Below are 18,330 nucleotides of genomic sequence, written 5' to 3'. Positions count from 1 at the left end.
ATGTTTCCGGGGTCACGTTTAGAATGTGTTACGCAATGCGTGCCTTCAGCTCAGCAAAGTTTGCAATTGGAGCACTGAACACAACAACTTTCAGATAGCCCCGTAGCCAGAAGTAACACGGGTTTAGATCAGGTGATAGGGACGCCCCGGCCTTTCATTGAGACAGTCACAGTGAACTTCTCAGATGCAAAATGAGGAAAAAACGTGTACCCGGCGTTTTTATAACAACTTCAATGAGTCGTTAGCATGACAGGTGTTTTGATTGCATATTCTGACACTTGCAGCGCCATTTGCTAAAAATTCCAAATATTTATTTTTCTTCTGCCATACGTTTCCCCCCTTTTTCGATAATATTCCGTTGAAATTTGACTACATTCTGACCAGGGGTTTTATTTTTACATCGTTTTGAAAGTGGAACTTTAATTACAATCACCCTGTATTGTCATTTGATTGTTGCATGTTGAGATGTTCTATGCAGCAAAAATTAATGAACAAATGAGTAATGTAAATGGGAAAACATTCATGAGTAACGGCAGTTTCAACACCATTTCCATGTGTTGAAACTCTGAAGAAGGACGTATATATGTAAATAGCGCATGCTGCCGGACATGGCTCCAAACGATTTCCAACTTTTTGTTCTCTAGAAAATCTGGCTCGTAGGAAACATTTGGCTAAGGCCAGAGTAGATAATAGGCTGTGAGACCAAATGGCTGCCTTCTATAACGGCGGTTGGAAAAATTGGTGCCACGTTACGACAAATGCCGCAAGTAAAATAGCAACTATAAAATGTAGTTGCATGGTATATCTAAATGATATAGTATCTGAATATTCCGAAAAAAGTTTTCACTGCAGTTTTTATTTCGAAACAAATCATTCCTTGAAAAAAATAGCCCTAAAATGTTCACTAAAATATAGTTTTCTGGCTAAGCAATATGCAATGCGCATGCTAAAATTTATTAAAATTGTTGCGAAGGGCAAAAAATACGATATTCTGTTCTTGCCCTGGATGTTATTTGTCTCTTATATTGTACAACTTCCCTGTCTATCTTGTACTATCACGATAGACAGTAGTATTGCATCAAGTTAAGACATTAAAGAAACTTTTTTTTCGGCAACTTCTTTTTTTATGCCGTTTTTTAAGGAAACTGTTCATAAGAATTGAGCGATCAGTTTTAGTATTTAAACTCACAATTTTACAATTTATCATTTTTAAGATGAATAATTGACGAACTATTTACAAAAAAGAGAATGAGACTTATCATTTACATGATCTTGTTTTTTCCTAGAGTTTTGGAATTTTATTACCTCAATCTTGCGTTTTTGTGAAAAATCCCAATGGCATCCCTGGATCCAATTTTAATTCTGATACCAAGTGGCAGCTCAGTCAACTTGTTTATTAAACTAATAAATCATCTCGACGTAGTTGACTACGATTACATTAGCGTGAAGCACGCTTAATTCTGGAATGACGTCAGAGATAAAGAGGGTATATCTAAAGTAGGTATATCTTTTAGAGTTATTTTCCAAATTTTATATGCCGTCAGGAATATAATATTGTCAAAAATCACTGCCAGAAGAAAATCATGCGGAAGGGTGGGGACTTACAAATAAACATACATGTATGCATGCCTATATACATACATACACACAGTGCTGTAGTGGAGGGGGGATGGGAGTAGAGGGACGTCACATTCCATGAAATATTTGTTTTTTTCCCTGTAAAAATAATGCAATTTTAATGTAACTTAATTTCAAACTACTTTTTCTTGTGGTGAGTCTTCCGAAATATTTTTTTTTCAACTACAGCACTGCATACATACATATATTGATACAAACACATACTGATACATATACCAGCATATACATTTATAGATTTGTTACATACCCTGCGATTTGGAAAGGAGAGAAAATCTTTCACCAATATTTTCTTTAGTAGCACTGGATCAGCTATAGATAAAACTGGATTTGTCCCTTCATAGTGACTTAAGAAAAAATAAAAATTATTAAAATTCGTATAGGATCTACAATTTTTCTACTTAAATACAGTATAGTAACATTTTTTAATTTTCTCAATAATAAACTTACCCATAAATTTGTCCGTATTTTCTGTATCTGTTGAGTTCAGTTTCATGAAGAGGCTGATTAAAAAAAAAAAAAAAAAACCAATAAAATAAATAAATGAAAACCCTACAGTTTCATTTTTGTTTTCAAATACAGTGAAGTGCCGGTTTCTCAAAGGACGTTTCTCAAGGGACCGGGTTAAAAAAACGTTAAATGCGGGAAACCTTAAAATACGGAAAATACATAGCAGCAAAACTGATGATGGGATCCGATGAAAAAACGTTAAATGTGGAAAAAACCGTAGATTCAGGGAACATGAAATCGAGGTTTCACTCTAGCAATTTTGAGCCAACTCCATCGTTACAGACTGACAACCACAGTTGTGAACACAATCTTGTTACTTTAAAAGATGACAGTTTTTTGAAAACTATTTAAGAATGTTATATGTAAACAACAAAAGGTCATTGCAACAAACAAATACAAATAACCTTTATTCGATGTACCTTTATATTTATACCTATTATGTTCAAAATAACTGATAATCATTTGTGAAAATGAGATATTGAATGCTAAAGGGGTTTAGAAATAATTCTCTCACCCGATTTTCTCAGCGCTATATAGTAAATAACGAAAAAGCAATTTGTACCCGTACCAGACTAAGATCAGCGTTTCTCAAATTGTGCTTCAAGGTTCCATAGAGATAACTCAAAGGTTCCGCAAATCTTGCATTCTTCCTTATAAATCAAATTAGTCGCCTAAAAATTGATAAAGTAAAGTTTAAATAAAGCTTTTAATCAGTATTTTCCTAAAGAATATCAGAGAGAAAGTATTGAAAAGAATTAAGGATAAAAAACCAAATTTCCGTCACAGTATGACCTTCGATTGTGACAGCACAAGAATACGATGTTTTTGTTAGAATGACATAAGATTCATCTTTGCAACAGAAATTTAAGTTAATGACTTAAGGGGTTACAGTACCTCAAAAATGACAAAACGATCAAAAAAATGTTTATTGCTTATTTCGAAACTAAACACCAGTCCAAACACAGGGGAAAAGTTTCATTGCTTTAGTTCAAATATTTAGAAAGTAATGAGTGGTTTTAGGTCATGCTCGCTATGTGTTCTTATGCAAAAAGAAAACTTTCACTTGATTTTTCTCTATGATCGTTTTTTTGTGTTTTCGTGTCATAAGAATCCCTAAGGATTTTTTTCTATTAAAGATACAGCTTTAAAGTAATACTTTTTGCAATTACGATAATGTATTTAACAAAACTGTGCATTGGATAAGCATTTCATAAATTATTCAAATGTTTAGAGCATGTTATACCTTTAAAAATCAATTTTTTTTTGAAAAAAATTCCGATTTTCTACGTAATTGATTACAGAAAATTTTGTAGTAAACACAAAAGCAAATGAATGCACAGATTTTTAGACATGATGATTGTGATCGTTTAGCAAAAAGCTTTTTTTATATTACTTTAAAAACAAAAAAGCCTTAGAGATTTAAAAAAATTGAAATTTTCCTAAACGTTTTGAATTTTTAAAAAAAGTAAGCAATATTTTTAAATTTTTAACATAAATTATTGATTACAAAGTAAGTAAGCATGTTATGGCTTCAACGAAAAATAGAATTTACTTAAATTGAAAAAAATTGCTTGAAAGGTACTGTGACCCCTTTTAAATAGAATTCTGTTGCTGTTTAAAAGTTGACTATATTTAGTTATCATGAAAGTCGCTCTTCACTCTCTTATCAGCAGTAACAACGTGTCTGTGCAAAACAGGGTTATCAACTTACATGTCAACAAAATACTATAAATGCCACTACAGCGGAGGATTTATTTAAAAAAAAACCAAGTCGCTATGGTGAAACAAAACGGGCATAGCTTGAGTACTATAATGCAGCAACGCTCAACCTGCGAGCCATCAACTCTGCATTCGGTCCGCCAAGTTTTTCGATTAAGTCGGGGGAAAAAATCAATTCGCATAACATCATAACATTCGCTAGGAATTGACTTATATAGTCGATTCCAGTTAATAGGACCACTCGCATTGGGACAGGACCATTTTGATCCTAATAACCGGCTAGTCCAATTAAGTGAACATGACCTGTGCAGCTTGACCGAAAATGCTGAAATACACATTTAGTTTAGAAAAAATAACATAAAACATTTTAGTTTAGTTATTACAGTGAGCTCCATATGTATGGGAGTATACAAAGAAGAAAAATTGCTGTTTACGAAATTTTTCCATGAAAACATTAATTCAATTAAGCGGATAATCTTTTTACACTCGTTTAATAACGTGTTCAGACCGGTACGGTTTTAGTTATAGTTAGCTTTCAATTCAATAACCAGAAGTAACTTAAAATATGGGAGTGAAAAAATAAGTGCTAAAAAGAACTAATCGGTTATTGAAAATTCCAATAAAATGTTAATTACTTATTTTACAGCTAATTTTTTTTTTTTCAAAAAAATTAAATATTATTGAATGTTTTTACAGAACTGAAGAAATTTGAAATTTTGCTGAAATTTTGATATTTGCTGGAACAGTGCCGCCACGCACTGGAAGTTACGTGAACCATTTTTTCCTGCAAATATTGCGGATTTAATTGAAAGTGTCAAGGAACCATTATTAAGTTTTATTGCACTAACTGTTAAGTTCGTTGACGCACTTGGAAACTCGCTTCAAGCGAGAGATTTTTTGTTTTTTCCAATTTTTTTTCTCGTGTTCTTTGGTCCAATTAAACGGATTTTTGGCCCCAATAATTGAATAATACTAGGCTTAGATAATAGGCTTTGTTTTGATTATTTAAGATTTGGTCCGAATAAGCGGCTGGTCCGATTGACCGACGGTCTAATTAAGCGGATTCCACTGTATTAAAATTTTTGTAACGCAAAAACTTAATCACTTTATAAACATAAGAGAATTTATTATAACTTCACTTTATATACAGGGTGTCCAGCAAAGGACTCCCTGGTTTCAAAATTAAATATCTCAAAAACAAAGGACGATATTGGAATAAAATAAACGGTATGTTTATTGTGAATCCCATAAAAATCATATACAGGAACTTGTAAATTAGTTTTAAAAAGTTCCAACAGGTGGCGCTGCACGCTGTAATTGCAATAAAAGTCTCCATGAATAGTGCTGCGAAGGGGTTGGACGATAATTTCTAGCCTATATGTAAGCATATCTGAGAGACTAAACTGCTGCTGAAATAACAAACCTCTTCACAGCACTATTTATGGAGACTTCTATTGCAATTATATTGTGCAGCGCCACCTATTGTCAGTTTTTTAAACTAATTTCGTATTCCTGTATATGATTTTTATGGGTTTCACAATAAACATACCGTTTATTTTATCCCAATATCGTCCTTTGTTTCCGAGATATTAAATTTTGAAACCAGGGAGTCCTTTGCTTTACACCCTGTATAATAGACGTTATTTAGGACAAACCTTTCAGTGGTAAAAGCGAATGGCATTAACGTTTACAGTATCGTGACTGTTTTTAAAATGCCATTAAATAGTTCTGTCTCGCTGGGCAACGTAACTATTTCCGATGTTTCCGACTTTGGACAAACTTGAGATTTATTACTTTACTATCCGTATATTATACAAAAAAGAATCTCATTTGCATGAAGGAAAAAAAAGCAATAACTTGTTTTTTTCCCAAATGTATTTCTCACTATTTCAACCTCTAAAATGGAATCCACGCTGTTATAAAATAGTGCCTATGTACAAAGAGATACCCAAAGAGAATATTATATTCACAGAACCAATAGCAAATAAAACAAAGTAAAACAGAAAAGGAAAAAACAAATAAGCGAAGAATGGGTTCGTTTCCAAAATTTTAAAAGTATTTTTTTCTGAAAGAGCATGTTTAAACATAGGATCTGACCATTTTTTAAATAAATTGCTTAAGTTTAATATTTAAAAGAAATTACTTAAATCGGTGTGTTTTCATTGTTTACGTTTCTGTCCTATGACATCACAAATGATGAAATGCCATTTCGTGTTGCCATTCACAGAGCAAAATATTTAATTCGCATCTTTACTCACCTGTATTGGCAACGATATGGTTGATAGCAAGCGTAGAGAGCAATTTTTATTCGCTTCTTGATTATCATAACGTGGAAACGCTAGAAAGATGCGCCAAAGAGCATCATTTGTGACGTCATCAATACCACGCCTTGTTTAAAAAATTGGACATTTTAAAAAAAATAATTAAAAAAAAATTGTTGGGAAAATAAAATGTATTTTCTGGGTCCATTTTTTTTTTTTTTTTTTTTTTGCTTATTCTATCAATTTTAGTAACAAAAAGTACTAATTTTGACTGAAGGAAACAACCCCATTAAAGATGTAAGTAAAAGGCTTTTAAAGTAGGAAGCAATGTCCATTTGCCATTAAGATAACTATGCGAGATAATGTTTTTTTTATCTTCTGATTTCATTTTTAGAGAGATACATATCAAAAAAGTACATTTAGAGCTGAGATTTTGGAATAATCGAATTATCAAAATTATTTATTTTATGGGAAGAGCTTATCTGCTGCATTAGGGTTCTAAAAAAGCGCAGTAATATTACAAAGGAGTAGAATTACTCAACTAAATCTTTATGTTATGTAATGGCTATTATTATTAAGAATATTATTTGAAAAAGGTATTTCTTTTTTATACATCATTTTAATTCCATGATATTGAAAGTACTAAAATTCAGAAAATAAAATAGATCTTTAAATTCAGGAATATTTATAAAATTGGAAAACTGATATTAATTCATGAATTCTTTAAAGAGGAGTTTCAACCGAAAAGAAGTTCATTTAAAAATACAGTCAGAAACTAAATAAGGGAACATTTTTGTTGATTGATTATAACTGACGTCACATGTTATATAAAAATTGCAGAATGAATAATTTTAGGAGTTGAACATTATTATTATGCAGTAAGTTCCCGCCCTAAGCCAGGACAGCGCAGAAATGCATATAATACATCGCCAGCTCAGTCATTCCATCCGAGGACTGCAGTCTCGTGCTTTTTAGCACTCATCAGCCCGGAATAAGAAGTAAATGCGCTTGAGGTGGAAAATCTCTTAAAGGAGCCAAGAGAGCCAAACAGACTGGTAGCTAACTGGTGCGGTTGAACCTCACCATTGCTGCGATCACTCGTCTGGTGCGCTAATTAAACATTAGCTACCAGTTTGCATGGCTCTCTTGGTTCCTTTAAGACGTTTTCCACCTCCAGCGCCTCCTTCCTATTCCGAGCTGATGAGTGCTAAAAAGCACGAAACTGCAGTCCTCAGATGGAATGTTTGAGTTGGCGGTGTATTTTATGTAATATTATTATTAGTTTAGAAACTTATCAGTCCACTTTTTTCTCATATGTGTTGAAGTGACGAGGGAAAATTTTCCTTTTGTAAAATTTCTCTATTTTGCTTACTACTTAAGGTGATCATTTGCCATTACAAGTTTTTGTGTTTTCATCAGGGCTGCGGAGTCGGAGTAAGGAATCGAAGTTTTAAAATTCGAACAGTCGGAGTAGGAGGTTCCAAAATTCCCGGAGTCGGAGTCGGTCATTTTCCTTCCGGTTCCGCAGCCCTGTTTTTAATGTAATATAGGAAAAAGTTACTTCTTTTTCATGTGACACATGCCACTAAATTTAAAATGAAAATGAAAAAAAAAAAAAAAAACCCATGAAATAAAATAAAACCTGCTAGTTCTTCGGTTTCAAAACATACCGAGAAACATCAGCACCCGTCACAATCCATAGAGAAAATTTAAAACTTCATATTTCCAGACTAAACGTTAAAATAAAATAAAAACCCGGTAATACATATCGTACATCCGTCAGTTCAATTTTTTACGGCAAATCATTTTTAATCTATGGGAGATACGTAGGGAGAGGGGTATAACGGATGTAGGGACGGGACACGGTACAGTAGAAAAAAAAATATTTTTTCCTAATTCAAATGTTAAAAATTTCAAAAATATGCCATATTTTAGTCAACTTGTGCAGTTTAGCAAGCCGCTTGTACGTGGCTTCATTACATAGACGATAATTTCTTTCATGCTGGTTGCGATGGTTTGGTGTAACATTGGAAAAAATACCTGATAAGTATAGTGACTATGTAGATATGTAATCTATACCTTTGCTCCTTACATTGCTCCTTACAACGTTGAAATACAACGTAGAACGTTGGATTTGCTCTCCAAACCACAAGAAGGTATTTCGGCAATACAGTCGACTCCCGCTACAACGCGATTCGACTTACGCAAAATGGCTATAACGCGATGTTTCCCCCAGTAAACAATTTTAGATCTAACGCGAATTCCTCGCCCGCAACACGAAAATTTTCGGAAGGTAATTGCGGTGTGTAAGTATCGGCTTTGTTATTTTCTAGAATTTTTTTTCGTGAATGGACCTTCATCCCTTTAGCATCGCTGAGAGCGGAAGTTCCCACATCGTACTAGTCTGAACATCGCTTATACAAATACTCCTCATTTTCCATTTATTTTTTCATTCTAAATGTGAATCTCGATGAAATATAATGACACCTAAGAGCGCCGTTTCATCTAAAGTTTGTGAAGATGAAAGAAAAAGAGCAAATTTCTGACAATTATAAAGAAAGGCTAAAGGTTATGTGCATGAACAACTATAAAATGTGTTGAAAGTAGCACTACAATTAGGTATGAGTGAATCTTCCATATGTACAATTAAAAGTCAAGAAAAGAAATCCGTAAAAGTTCAGTAGTATCTAAAGAAAATGCAAAAATTATGAAAATGGAAGCTGCTCTTGTACTGTGAATTCAAGAAACCAGGAAGAGAGGTGTAAATAGATGGAATCGTTACAAAAAATAGTGAAGCAACTGAATTGTTTATTTAAAATATATAAGAATAACGGTTAGATCAAGCAGCATAAATCATTATCATCTTCCCTTTATTAAGTTACAAACATCATTACTGGATCTACTAAAAATTACAACTATAGTCATTTGCTTTTCTTACTACATACAGTACACACTGCGTACCGTACTGGTTTATTTCATATCTTTTTTTCCCATTGATCATTGATTTGTGCATCGTAGTAGTATTTTGGGTTGAATAAAACGGTTTAAAAAAATAAAAAATAAATAAATAAAAAATCAGTTTTTTATGTACACTGTAAAAATTTTTCGAAACGTTACTGGTTATTTCCGTGGAACGTTTCGTGATTTCAGAGGTTTTCACCTATTTCCCCAAAAAATCAAGTATCTTCGCAAAAAAGTTTCCTGAATTCCTAAAAGATGCACGAATGCAGACCTTGCACTGGTGTGAAAAATATTTTTTGCTACCAGTTTAAATATTGACGGAGCGTGTTTATTAAGTGTATCGGTTTTGGATTGTTTATGGCCCTTCCGGATTGACTAAGCTTCCATTTGGAGCAAATAAGTCACTGGATAGCTACAGCTTTGCGAAGCAGGAATTGCAGGCAAGAAATATGCTTGGTTCTTGCTTGCAATTTTCGCGTAGCTTGGCCGTGGTTGCTCTAATTAATATTTCTGGAGCTTTCTTGGTAAATCAGGAAGGTTCTAATCAAATAAATTAAACCTATTTAATTTTTCTAGATAGTTCACGACTGGCTTTAATAGGGGAGATTTCTTAATATTTCAGAAAGGTTACTGACTTTTAACAGAAAACGTTCCTGGTTTTTGTAAGATATGTTACTGACTGAAATTGGGCACATCAGCTGCCTATTATTTTCCAGGAACGTTTCTGAATCGTTTTTACAGTGTAAGAAACAGTAATGTATGGTTGAGAAATGATTTTTAACAGTTTTATGTGGTGTTTACAAGTGTTTAAAATAATTGGGTATATTTATAAAAGTTTTTACACACACCATTCGCCACAACGCGAAATTTCGACTTACACGAGGGTTCTTGGAACACATCCCTAGCGTAAGTCGGGATTCGAATGTATTGGAAATTGGTGCTAGCACGGAACAAATTCTGAGAGAATAAATTTTTGGCAAAATAAGTTAATTTCGATGCAGAATTGGCAATATTGTGTTCTAGTTGAGAAATATAAATGAAACATGTATAGGGGAGGGTGGCCCAAAGCGGGTAGGCTAACGAAGAACGCTAGAAAGTTGTAGTTTTTGGACTTTCATCGCAACAATTTCGGTTTTATTACTTAGCAGGGTTCTTGAACTTCAAAATAATTAGTGATTTTTGCATCATTTCAAATCCAATATTTATTTATTATCAAACATTACAAACAAGGTAGAGCGGGTAAGCTTAACTAATTGTGATTTGGTAAATTTACTATCAAATATGATGTTATATTTAAATTAACTGGCTAGCTAACTGCCATTATAAAAAAGGGATACTTATCCAATTTAAATTGAAAATCTAAGTCATTTGTTTATAAAACATAAAGAAATGACTGATTAAATGAATAGATTAACTAATTGCCATCATAAAAAATAAAGTTATACTTATCCTACTGAAATAGGAATATCCTACTGAATCTAAGTCAGCACATGTGTCAAGAAGTTATATATAAATACATGATTAAATCTTATACCTGCTTTGTCCTGCCTGCTTTTCCCGAAGGCAAGTGTTTTTTCCAATAATTACAACCTTAAATTAAAAAAGAAACAAACAAAATGATCATCGTAGTTTGCAGGTAGATGGTGTCAGAATAACGTAATATTACTGACAGTAAAAAAATAAACTTTTCTTCGACTACACTCTCGTCACAAGTTACATGTTTTCAGTTTTTTGGATATGTATCATTTTTCTTATTTTAAGCCTGGTTACGCCATGCCATTTCACTGCTGCTTCGCTGTAACTGATTGAAACTCGGGGGTGTTCGGGTAAACACGATACGCGCATACATCGCAGCTTGCACACCATGCGACGGCATACGAATGCCTACCCGCTTTGAGTGACCTACCTGCTTTGGGCCACCCTCTCCTATATTTTTTGAAAATTCAGGAATATCAGGACAAAAAGCTAAAAATTGGGACAAAATACGTTTTGTCAGGAATTTCAGGACTACAAACTCTGGAGTCAACATTTTTGTCCAGGTTTCACGTAATGATGAAATAATCACGTTAGACACTTAAGAAAATTAAATTTATTGTTTCATTTAACTAATGAGTTATTTTAAATTTAAAAATATTTTTTCTATTATTCCTCTTTATTTTAACGAAGTAAGAACAAATTGTGTTATGATTGAAACACAATTATTTAAAAAAAAAAATCTATAATTTTGAACAAAAGTGAAGGTTTATAATCAAAATTATTAAACAATTACATTTAAAACAATGGTCTGCAATAAGCAGGATGATATTGTAATTAAATGCATAAATAAACTCATTATCATCAGCAGCTCACGTAACACAATTTTGAATATTACATATTCTGTTGCAGCCCCCATGACGTTAAATCAGAGAAGCCATTTAACGTCAGTGCACGCACGTGAGTCAAAGTTTCTAAATTCGTCATTTTGTCGAGGCAGAAGTGCACACTACTTTAGTACAATTTAATTTAAGAAATATTGATGAAAATATTTTTAATTTATACCAGTTTAAATATATGACTATGTAGACAAAATAAATTCACACAATGTACAGAAAATATAAATAAATGTTATAGCACTGAGGATTACCTCGTATTATATTGTGCGGCTCTGAGAAGTTGAGCTCCAACTCTGACACTGTTTACCTCTGTTTCGGAAAATAGGGAGGGGTAATTGGCACTAAGTTGCGTTGAGAAACTTTCTTAGTAGTTTTTCAAAAATATTCCAACTAAAATCCGAGCCAATAACCCGTCTATTTTTCACTAAAAGCCCCTAAAACAGGTAAACATAGTCCAGGTCACAGCTCAACTAACCAGAGCTGCACTATACCTTTAACATCAAATCCAAGACTGTTCCAAACAGTGGTAGCGGCGTTACGAAAGGAACGTTTCTTTTCTTCCAGTAATGATGATTTCTTGTTGAATACCTAAAATTCAAAAATCAAAAATATATACGGTTATCAATGAGTTTCGTAAGTTATCTATGGTTTATTCAATTCAACTTTAATAAATACTTTACTTTTATGAACTGAGATTTTTATTTAATTTTCTTCGTGTTTTTCTAAGATAAATATTTGTTTCGGACTCAAATAAAAAAATTTAAGTATGAAAAAATTGAAAAATTCAACCAAATTTTCACCCCCCCCCCAACAACTATAAAATAACATATGAATAAAAAAAATGAACAAACAAAAATAAAGTGAGATGTATACATACAGGGTGTCCTGAAAAAGACTGACTGTTTTTAAAAATGTATAACTGGAAAACGATAAATGAAAAAAAAAAAAAAAAAAAATGCAGAAAATTCATGTGGTGGGCGGTAAATTTTTTCCCCTTGAGTTCCAAATTTATTTTAGTTGAAAAGTTTTCCAATAGATGGCGCGGCAGATAGTAAGTCCGGTAATCAAAAAAAAAAAAAAAAAATAGAAAATTACATCATAATTTTTTGAAAATAATGAACAAAAGAACAAAACAATATTTTCAAACAATCGTCGGCTGTAATCCTATGTCGCAATCGGAAGAAAAATCGGTGAATTTCAATTCTTCTTTTTTGACTTACCGGCTTACCATGTGCAGCGCCATCTATTGAAACATTTTTGAACCAAAATTTGGAACTCTGAGAGAAAAAATTTAGCGCCCACCATATGAAATTTCTGCAAGAATTTGTTTTTTATCATTAACCATTCTCCTGTTATAAATTTTTGAAAACAGTCCGTCTTTTTCAGGACACTTTGTACATGCAGTGTAAAGGAAATAGAAAATGTACACAAAACGAAAATTGATGATTCAATTGTCTTCGAATGAAAATTATGTAAAAAACAGAGCTTACATGCTATTGTTACAAAATAGCTTACCAAGAACCCGTTTTTACTTCCTTTTGCAATTAATTTCTAGAAAACAGTATCGGTTTCGGGCAAATTTTTGGAATTTCAAATTTTGACGAATTTGAACCTTTTTGAATTGTGTTGAGTCCATTCAGAACAGTGTACAGTTATCAATCTATTTTCAAAACAAAACTTTTATTTTCAAAAAATTCTGCATCACAACCGGTTTTTGAAAAAAAAAAAAAAAAAAAATGTTTAGCTTCACTGTTATGCTATTTCAACGTAAAAGTTCTTGCACAGTGCACCTACCGCATGGACGAACTTAGTATACATTTAAAAAAAAAATTTATATTGCCAGTATACTATTTCTTTTCTGGTAAAGAAGCACCACTGTCAAATTCTGAAAAAGCATTTGCTCTTAAATTTAATTGAAATAGCACGCAACTGTGCACTCCACTTCAAAGTGGAAGTAATTTGTAACAAACAAGGTCACTCGAGTAGATGTCTTACGAAAAACCTTTATTCATAGAAAAAATCCTCTAAATGTTACTTTTCCTCCTTATACTTTCTTAATTTTTCTGAGTGTCAACACATTCTAAAAACTTACTGAGTTATGTGATGATTTTTATGTCTTATGTATTTTTTGTCTCTTTTTCACATTTAAAATCAAAATCTTGCATTTTATTTTGAATTAGAAATTATAGCCGGAAAGTTATGAGAGTTTTAATTAATTTTAACCGTTCGCAAAGTGGAAAATTCTTCAAGCATCATCTCTTATTAAGCTTTAATTAAATTTCCTCTTTTAATATCTGACGGTAGATTTTTAAAACTTTTATTCATTCAGTCATGACAAGGAATTTAATTGTTATGTTTGAAAATACTCATTATTTCATTGAAGAAACTACTTCTTGGTGCTTACTTTAAGTCACAGTGCAGTCAAAGAAACCATTCACAGCTTTTATGTTAATTACCACATTAGCAAATTACTGACAACTGGACTGAATGAACTGAAACGACAAGTTAAAATTGGTGTGGTTCCAGGAAAAAAAAGACTAACGTTAAGTAAACTAATACCAATCCGTGTCAGTAAGCAAAATTGTAACGTGTTTTCCTACTTCTTGAACGCTCTCAAACTTTTACATTAAACGGTGAAAGTTTGATATATTATTCTCCCAGATGAAAAGGAGTCATTCTCAATTCGATATGAATAACTTATGGCATCTTGATTTCTGGATATTTGTTCCCGCAGTTCGTTCCCAGATTCTCTCTTTACCAGGTCAGTAACGAGCTGATGTGTGCATCACATGACTTCCTTTTACGCCAATTTGATGATAATAGTGCCTTGGAGTAAGCAAAGAAACACTTTGAATACTTTCACCCCAAGTTTGTTGCGAACCGAAGCAAAAAAAAACGTTTTATACAGATTAATTTCCCCAATATTGTGACAATTTATATGTGATTCAATGGTTAACTCTAAATATCGCCAGTAGTGGTCCAATTAAAGCCAGATTTAAAATTAAAAACACCAAATTTGCCGAAAAGTTGATGACAAAACTTGGCGACCAAAAGCTTGGCGATATATCGCCAAGTGTTTGCCAAATTATAACAAAACTTGAGTTTGCATTGAAATCAACAATGATTTTCCCCTTAAAACGTATAAAAGACCCCCTTTGAAACATCCGAACGCAACCAAAAGAGGAGGTGCACAACTAGAACCCACTAGGAGTCTACGTACCAAATTTAATTTTTCACGGACATACCGTTTTTGAGTTATGTGAGATACATACGTACATACACACATACATACGTACATACGGACGTCACGAGAAAACTCGCAGTTATTTACTCAGGGATCGTCAAAATGGATCTTTCAGGTATCTATACGTTCTTAGGCATATATCCACCTGTGGTCGGGTTGAATAAAAAACTAAATATTCATTCGGGAGCGAGCAAAATGGAAATTAATGCCGATTTTTGAGGGAAATTTTTTTCGCGAATACAATACTTCCCTTACTAAGTAAAAGGAAGTAAAACGAGAAGATATTCAATCTAAACATGAAGCACAGGTTTATAAACGACATCAAGAACTAGCAAAGCGGGTATCTTTTCAGGATTTATGGACCTTTTTCTGAAAAATCCATTTACTGCCACCCAAATCACACTGTAAAAACGATTCAGAAACGTTCCGGGAAAATAATAGGCATCTGATGTGCCCAATTTCAGTCAGTAACATATCTTACAAAAACCAGGAACGTTTTCTGATAAAAGTCAGTAACCTTTCTGAAATATTAAGAAATCTCCCCTATTAAAGCCAGTCGTGAACTATCTAGAAAAATTAAATAGGTTTAATTTATTCGATTAGAACCTTCCTGATTTACCAAGAAAGCTCCAGAAATATTAATTAGAGCAACCACGGCCAAGCTACGCGAAAATTGCAAGCAAGAACCAAGCATATTTCTTGCCTGCAATTCCTGCTTCGCAAAGCTGTAGCTATCCAGTGACTTATTTGCTCCAATTGGAAGCTTAGTCAATCCGGAAGGGCTATAAACAATCCAAAGCCGATACACTTAATAAACACGCTCCGGCAATATTTAAACTGGTAGCAAAAAATATTTTTCACACCAGTGCAAGGTCTGCATTCGTGCATCTTTTAGGAATTCAGGAAACTTTTTTGCGAAGATACTTGATTTTTTGGGAAAATAGGTGAAAACCTCTGAAATCGCGAAACGTTCCCCGGAAATAACCAGTAACGTTTCGGAATTTTTTTACAGGGCAACCAGGATAAGAGCAGTATTTCTAGTTATGTTTGAAATAGGTCTATTTGAGCTTCTACCTACTGATACTGCTGGATTCGGTTACGAGGAAAATTATTTTGTATACAAAAACTAATTAAATATTAAAGCAATTTGAAGAGTCAAGTTTAAAAGTAGGCTTATCATGAGTTGAAATATATCTACTTTGAGCAAAATGGTCAAAAAAAAAAAAAAAAAAAAAAAAAAAAAAAAAAAACCTTCTCGGCATGTTTTAAAAAGCACTGAGCAATCTCTTAAACAGTTAAATTACACCAAAGGAAGTCGGGGGTAACATGCTCTGCCAGGTAAATCACTTCAGTCACTATATCTCTTGATTTCAGCAACAATGCGCCTGTGTCGACTTTTCCAAGAGTATTTGTGTATAAAGAAGTTTTACGCATACACTAAAGCCATTTTGAACGAATTTTTATTATTACATCTTCATAATAAAGTAAAAGGTAAGAGGGACACTTTTTAACGCAGTTTAGAACATTTTACATTTTGCTAGAGTAAAATTGATTTTAATATTTCATTTCGTTGCTCATATTGATGATTTGTATTGATTTACGTTAGTTTAGTTAATTTTAAATACTTTTTGTGAAATTACCTCAAGTGGGGCGTTTAAACTGATATAGTGGTGCGAACTGCCTGACTGCCAAATTGATATGCCCCAAAGCTGCATCTTTTTTTTTTCGCAATAAAAATTCAATTTGTAGTTTTTGGTCATTATAAATTTCAGACAGATTCACCTGAACTTTTATCTTCCAAAAAAGTTTTTTTTTTTTTTTTTTTTTTTTTTTTTTTTTTTTTTTTTACAATCACACGAATATTGCGATGCGACGAAGTCGAAAATTAGTTACAACCCTATTAATGATCCAAAACGTAAACACACGTTTGAGGATGAATTGCCCTAATTTGGGAGATTTCTATTCATTTGTCTTTCCCTCAACGATACAGGGTTCTTTTTGTCTTATTTATCTATGTCACAGAGCTCGATGTTATTAAACAGAACAAGTAGTTAAGAGCTTTCCTGATTAACGAAAACGAACGCCAAGCGAGTAATATGTCTGTGAATGAAAACAAATGATAAACCAATATAGTGACTCACCAATAGAGAAGCAATATCAGAGCGATTCCCCCGAGCAAAGACGTAATTGTAGGACCAATAATCAACTGCGTTGCATCCATGATGTTTCCGCACGTGCCAGTTCAATGAAAGCTTAAAATGAGACGGGAACAATGTGACGTCACGCCTTCAAGGTTGACGTAGGATTGTAGACAACTGTTATCGATTGTCAGGACGAAAATGCTCATTTCACTCAAGGTTATCACTTGTTGAGTGTTAGGTTATCTGTGCATTTTTCTATGCGTGTGTGTGTTTCTGTGTGTGAGCATGGTGGATTATATTATTATTTTTTTACTCTAGATATTTGAAAAGCATTTTAATTTAAAGCAATTACAGTCGAATCCCGACTTACGCGAGGGATGCGTTCCAAGACCCCTCGCGTATGTCGAAATTTCGCGTTGTGGAAAAAGGTATATGTTTTTTTTTTTTTTTTATAAACATACCTAAATATTTTAGACACTTTTTAAGACCACCTCAAACTGTTTTAAACCATTCCTTAATTATACATTACCGTTTCTTACATAAAGAACTAAATTTTTATTTGTATTTAAATGAAAAAAAAAACTGTTTGTACGAACACAAAATCAGTGATCAGCGGCAAAAAGAGACATAAAGTAAACCAGTACGGTACGTGCAGTATGTAGTAATAATAAAATAATGTAATATAACAATACTGTGCAGTAGATCCAATAATGATATTTGTAACTTTAAAAAATGAAGATGTTCATGATTTATGCTGCGTGATCAAATCGTTATTTTAACATATTTTTAAACACAGTTGCTTCGATAGTTCTTTTATAACGTTTCCATCTATGGCAACACCCCTCTTCCTGGTTTCTTTAATTCTCAATACAAGAGAAGCTTCCATTTTCATAATTTATGCATTTTGCTACTCGGCGATCTTTTACTGATTTCCTTTTCTCGACTTAAAATTGTACAAATGGAAGATTCACTCACACCTAATTGTCGTGCAACCTTCAACGTATTTTTTAGTTGTTCAAGCATATCGAGAACCTTAATCTTTTCTTTAATTGTCAGAAACTTTTTCTTTTGGTCTTCACAAACTTTAGATGGAACAGTGCTCTTAGGTGGCATTATATTTCATCAACTTTCACATTTGGAATGCAAAAAATATGATAAATGTGAGCTAGTTATTTGTTTACACAAACAAAGCTATGTTCAGACTAGTACGGAGTGGGAAAACTTACGCTGCCAGTAATACTAAAGGGATGAAGGTCCATTCAAGAAAACAATATTTTTAGTAACCAATATCAAAGTCGACACTTTCATACCGCAATTCCTTTCTGAAAATTTTCGTGTTGCGGGCGAGGAATTCGCGTTAGGTCTAAAATTATTTTCTGGTGTAAAAATCGCGTTATAGTCATTTCGCGTAAGTCGAATCGCGTTGTAGCGGGAGTCGACTGTATTACTATTATTTTGAACAACTAATTAGTGACGAATAGTGTTAA

The 18,330-nt window shown here is 33.0% G+C and overlaps 1 protein-coding gene across 1 annotated transcript in view; it reads right to left on the bottom strand.

Moving 5' to 3' along the window:
• Positions 1–16,933, bottom strand: part of LOC129223061 (cytochrome P450 3A8-like) — a 367,737-nt gene extending 350,804 nt beyond the window's left edge. Inside the window, exon 1 of the mRNA XM_054857625.1 lies at positions 16,844–16,933. Coding sequence (XP_054713600.1) covers positions 16,844–16,923 — 80 coding nt within the window. The 5' untranslated portion in view covers positions 16,924–16,933. The remainder of the gene's footprint in view (positions 1–16,843) is intronic.
• Between the last annotated feature and the right edge of the window lie 1,397 nt (positions 16,934–18,330).

Source organism: Uloborus diversus, chromosome 5, assembly GCF_026930045.1.
Source record: "Uloborus diversus isolate 005 chromosome 5, Udiv.v.3.1, whole genome shotgun sequence".
Classification (NCBI taxonomy): domain Eukaryota; kingdom Metazoa; phylum Arthropoda; class Arachnida; order Araneae; family Uloboridae; genus Uloborus; species Uloborus diversus.
This window is presented reverse-complemented; position numbering and strand designations above follow the sequence as displayed.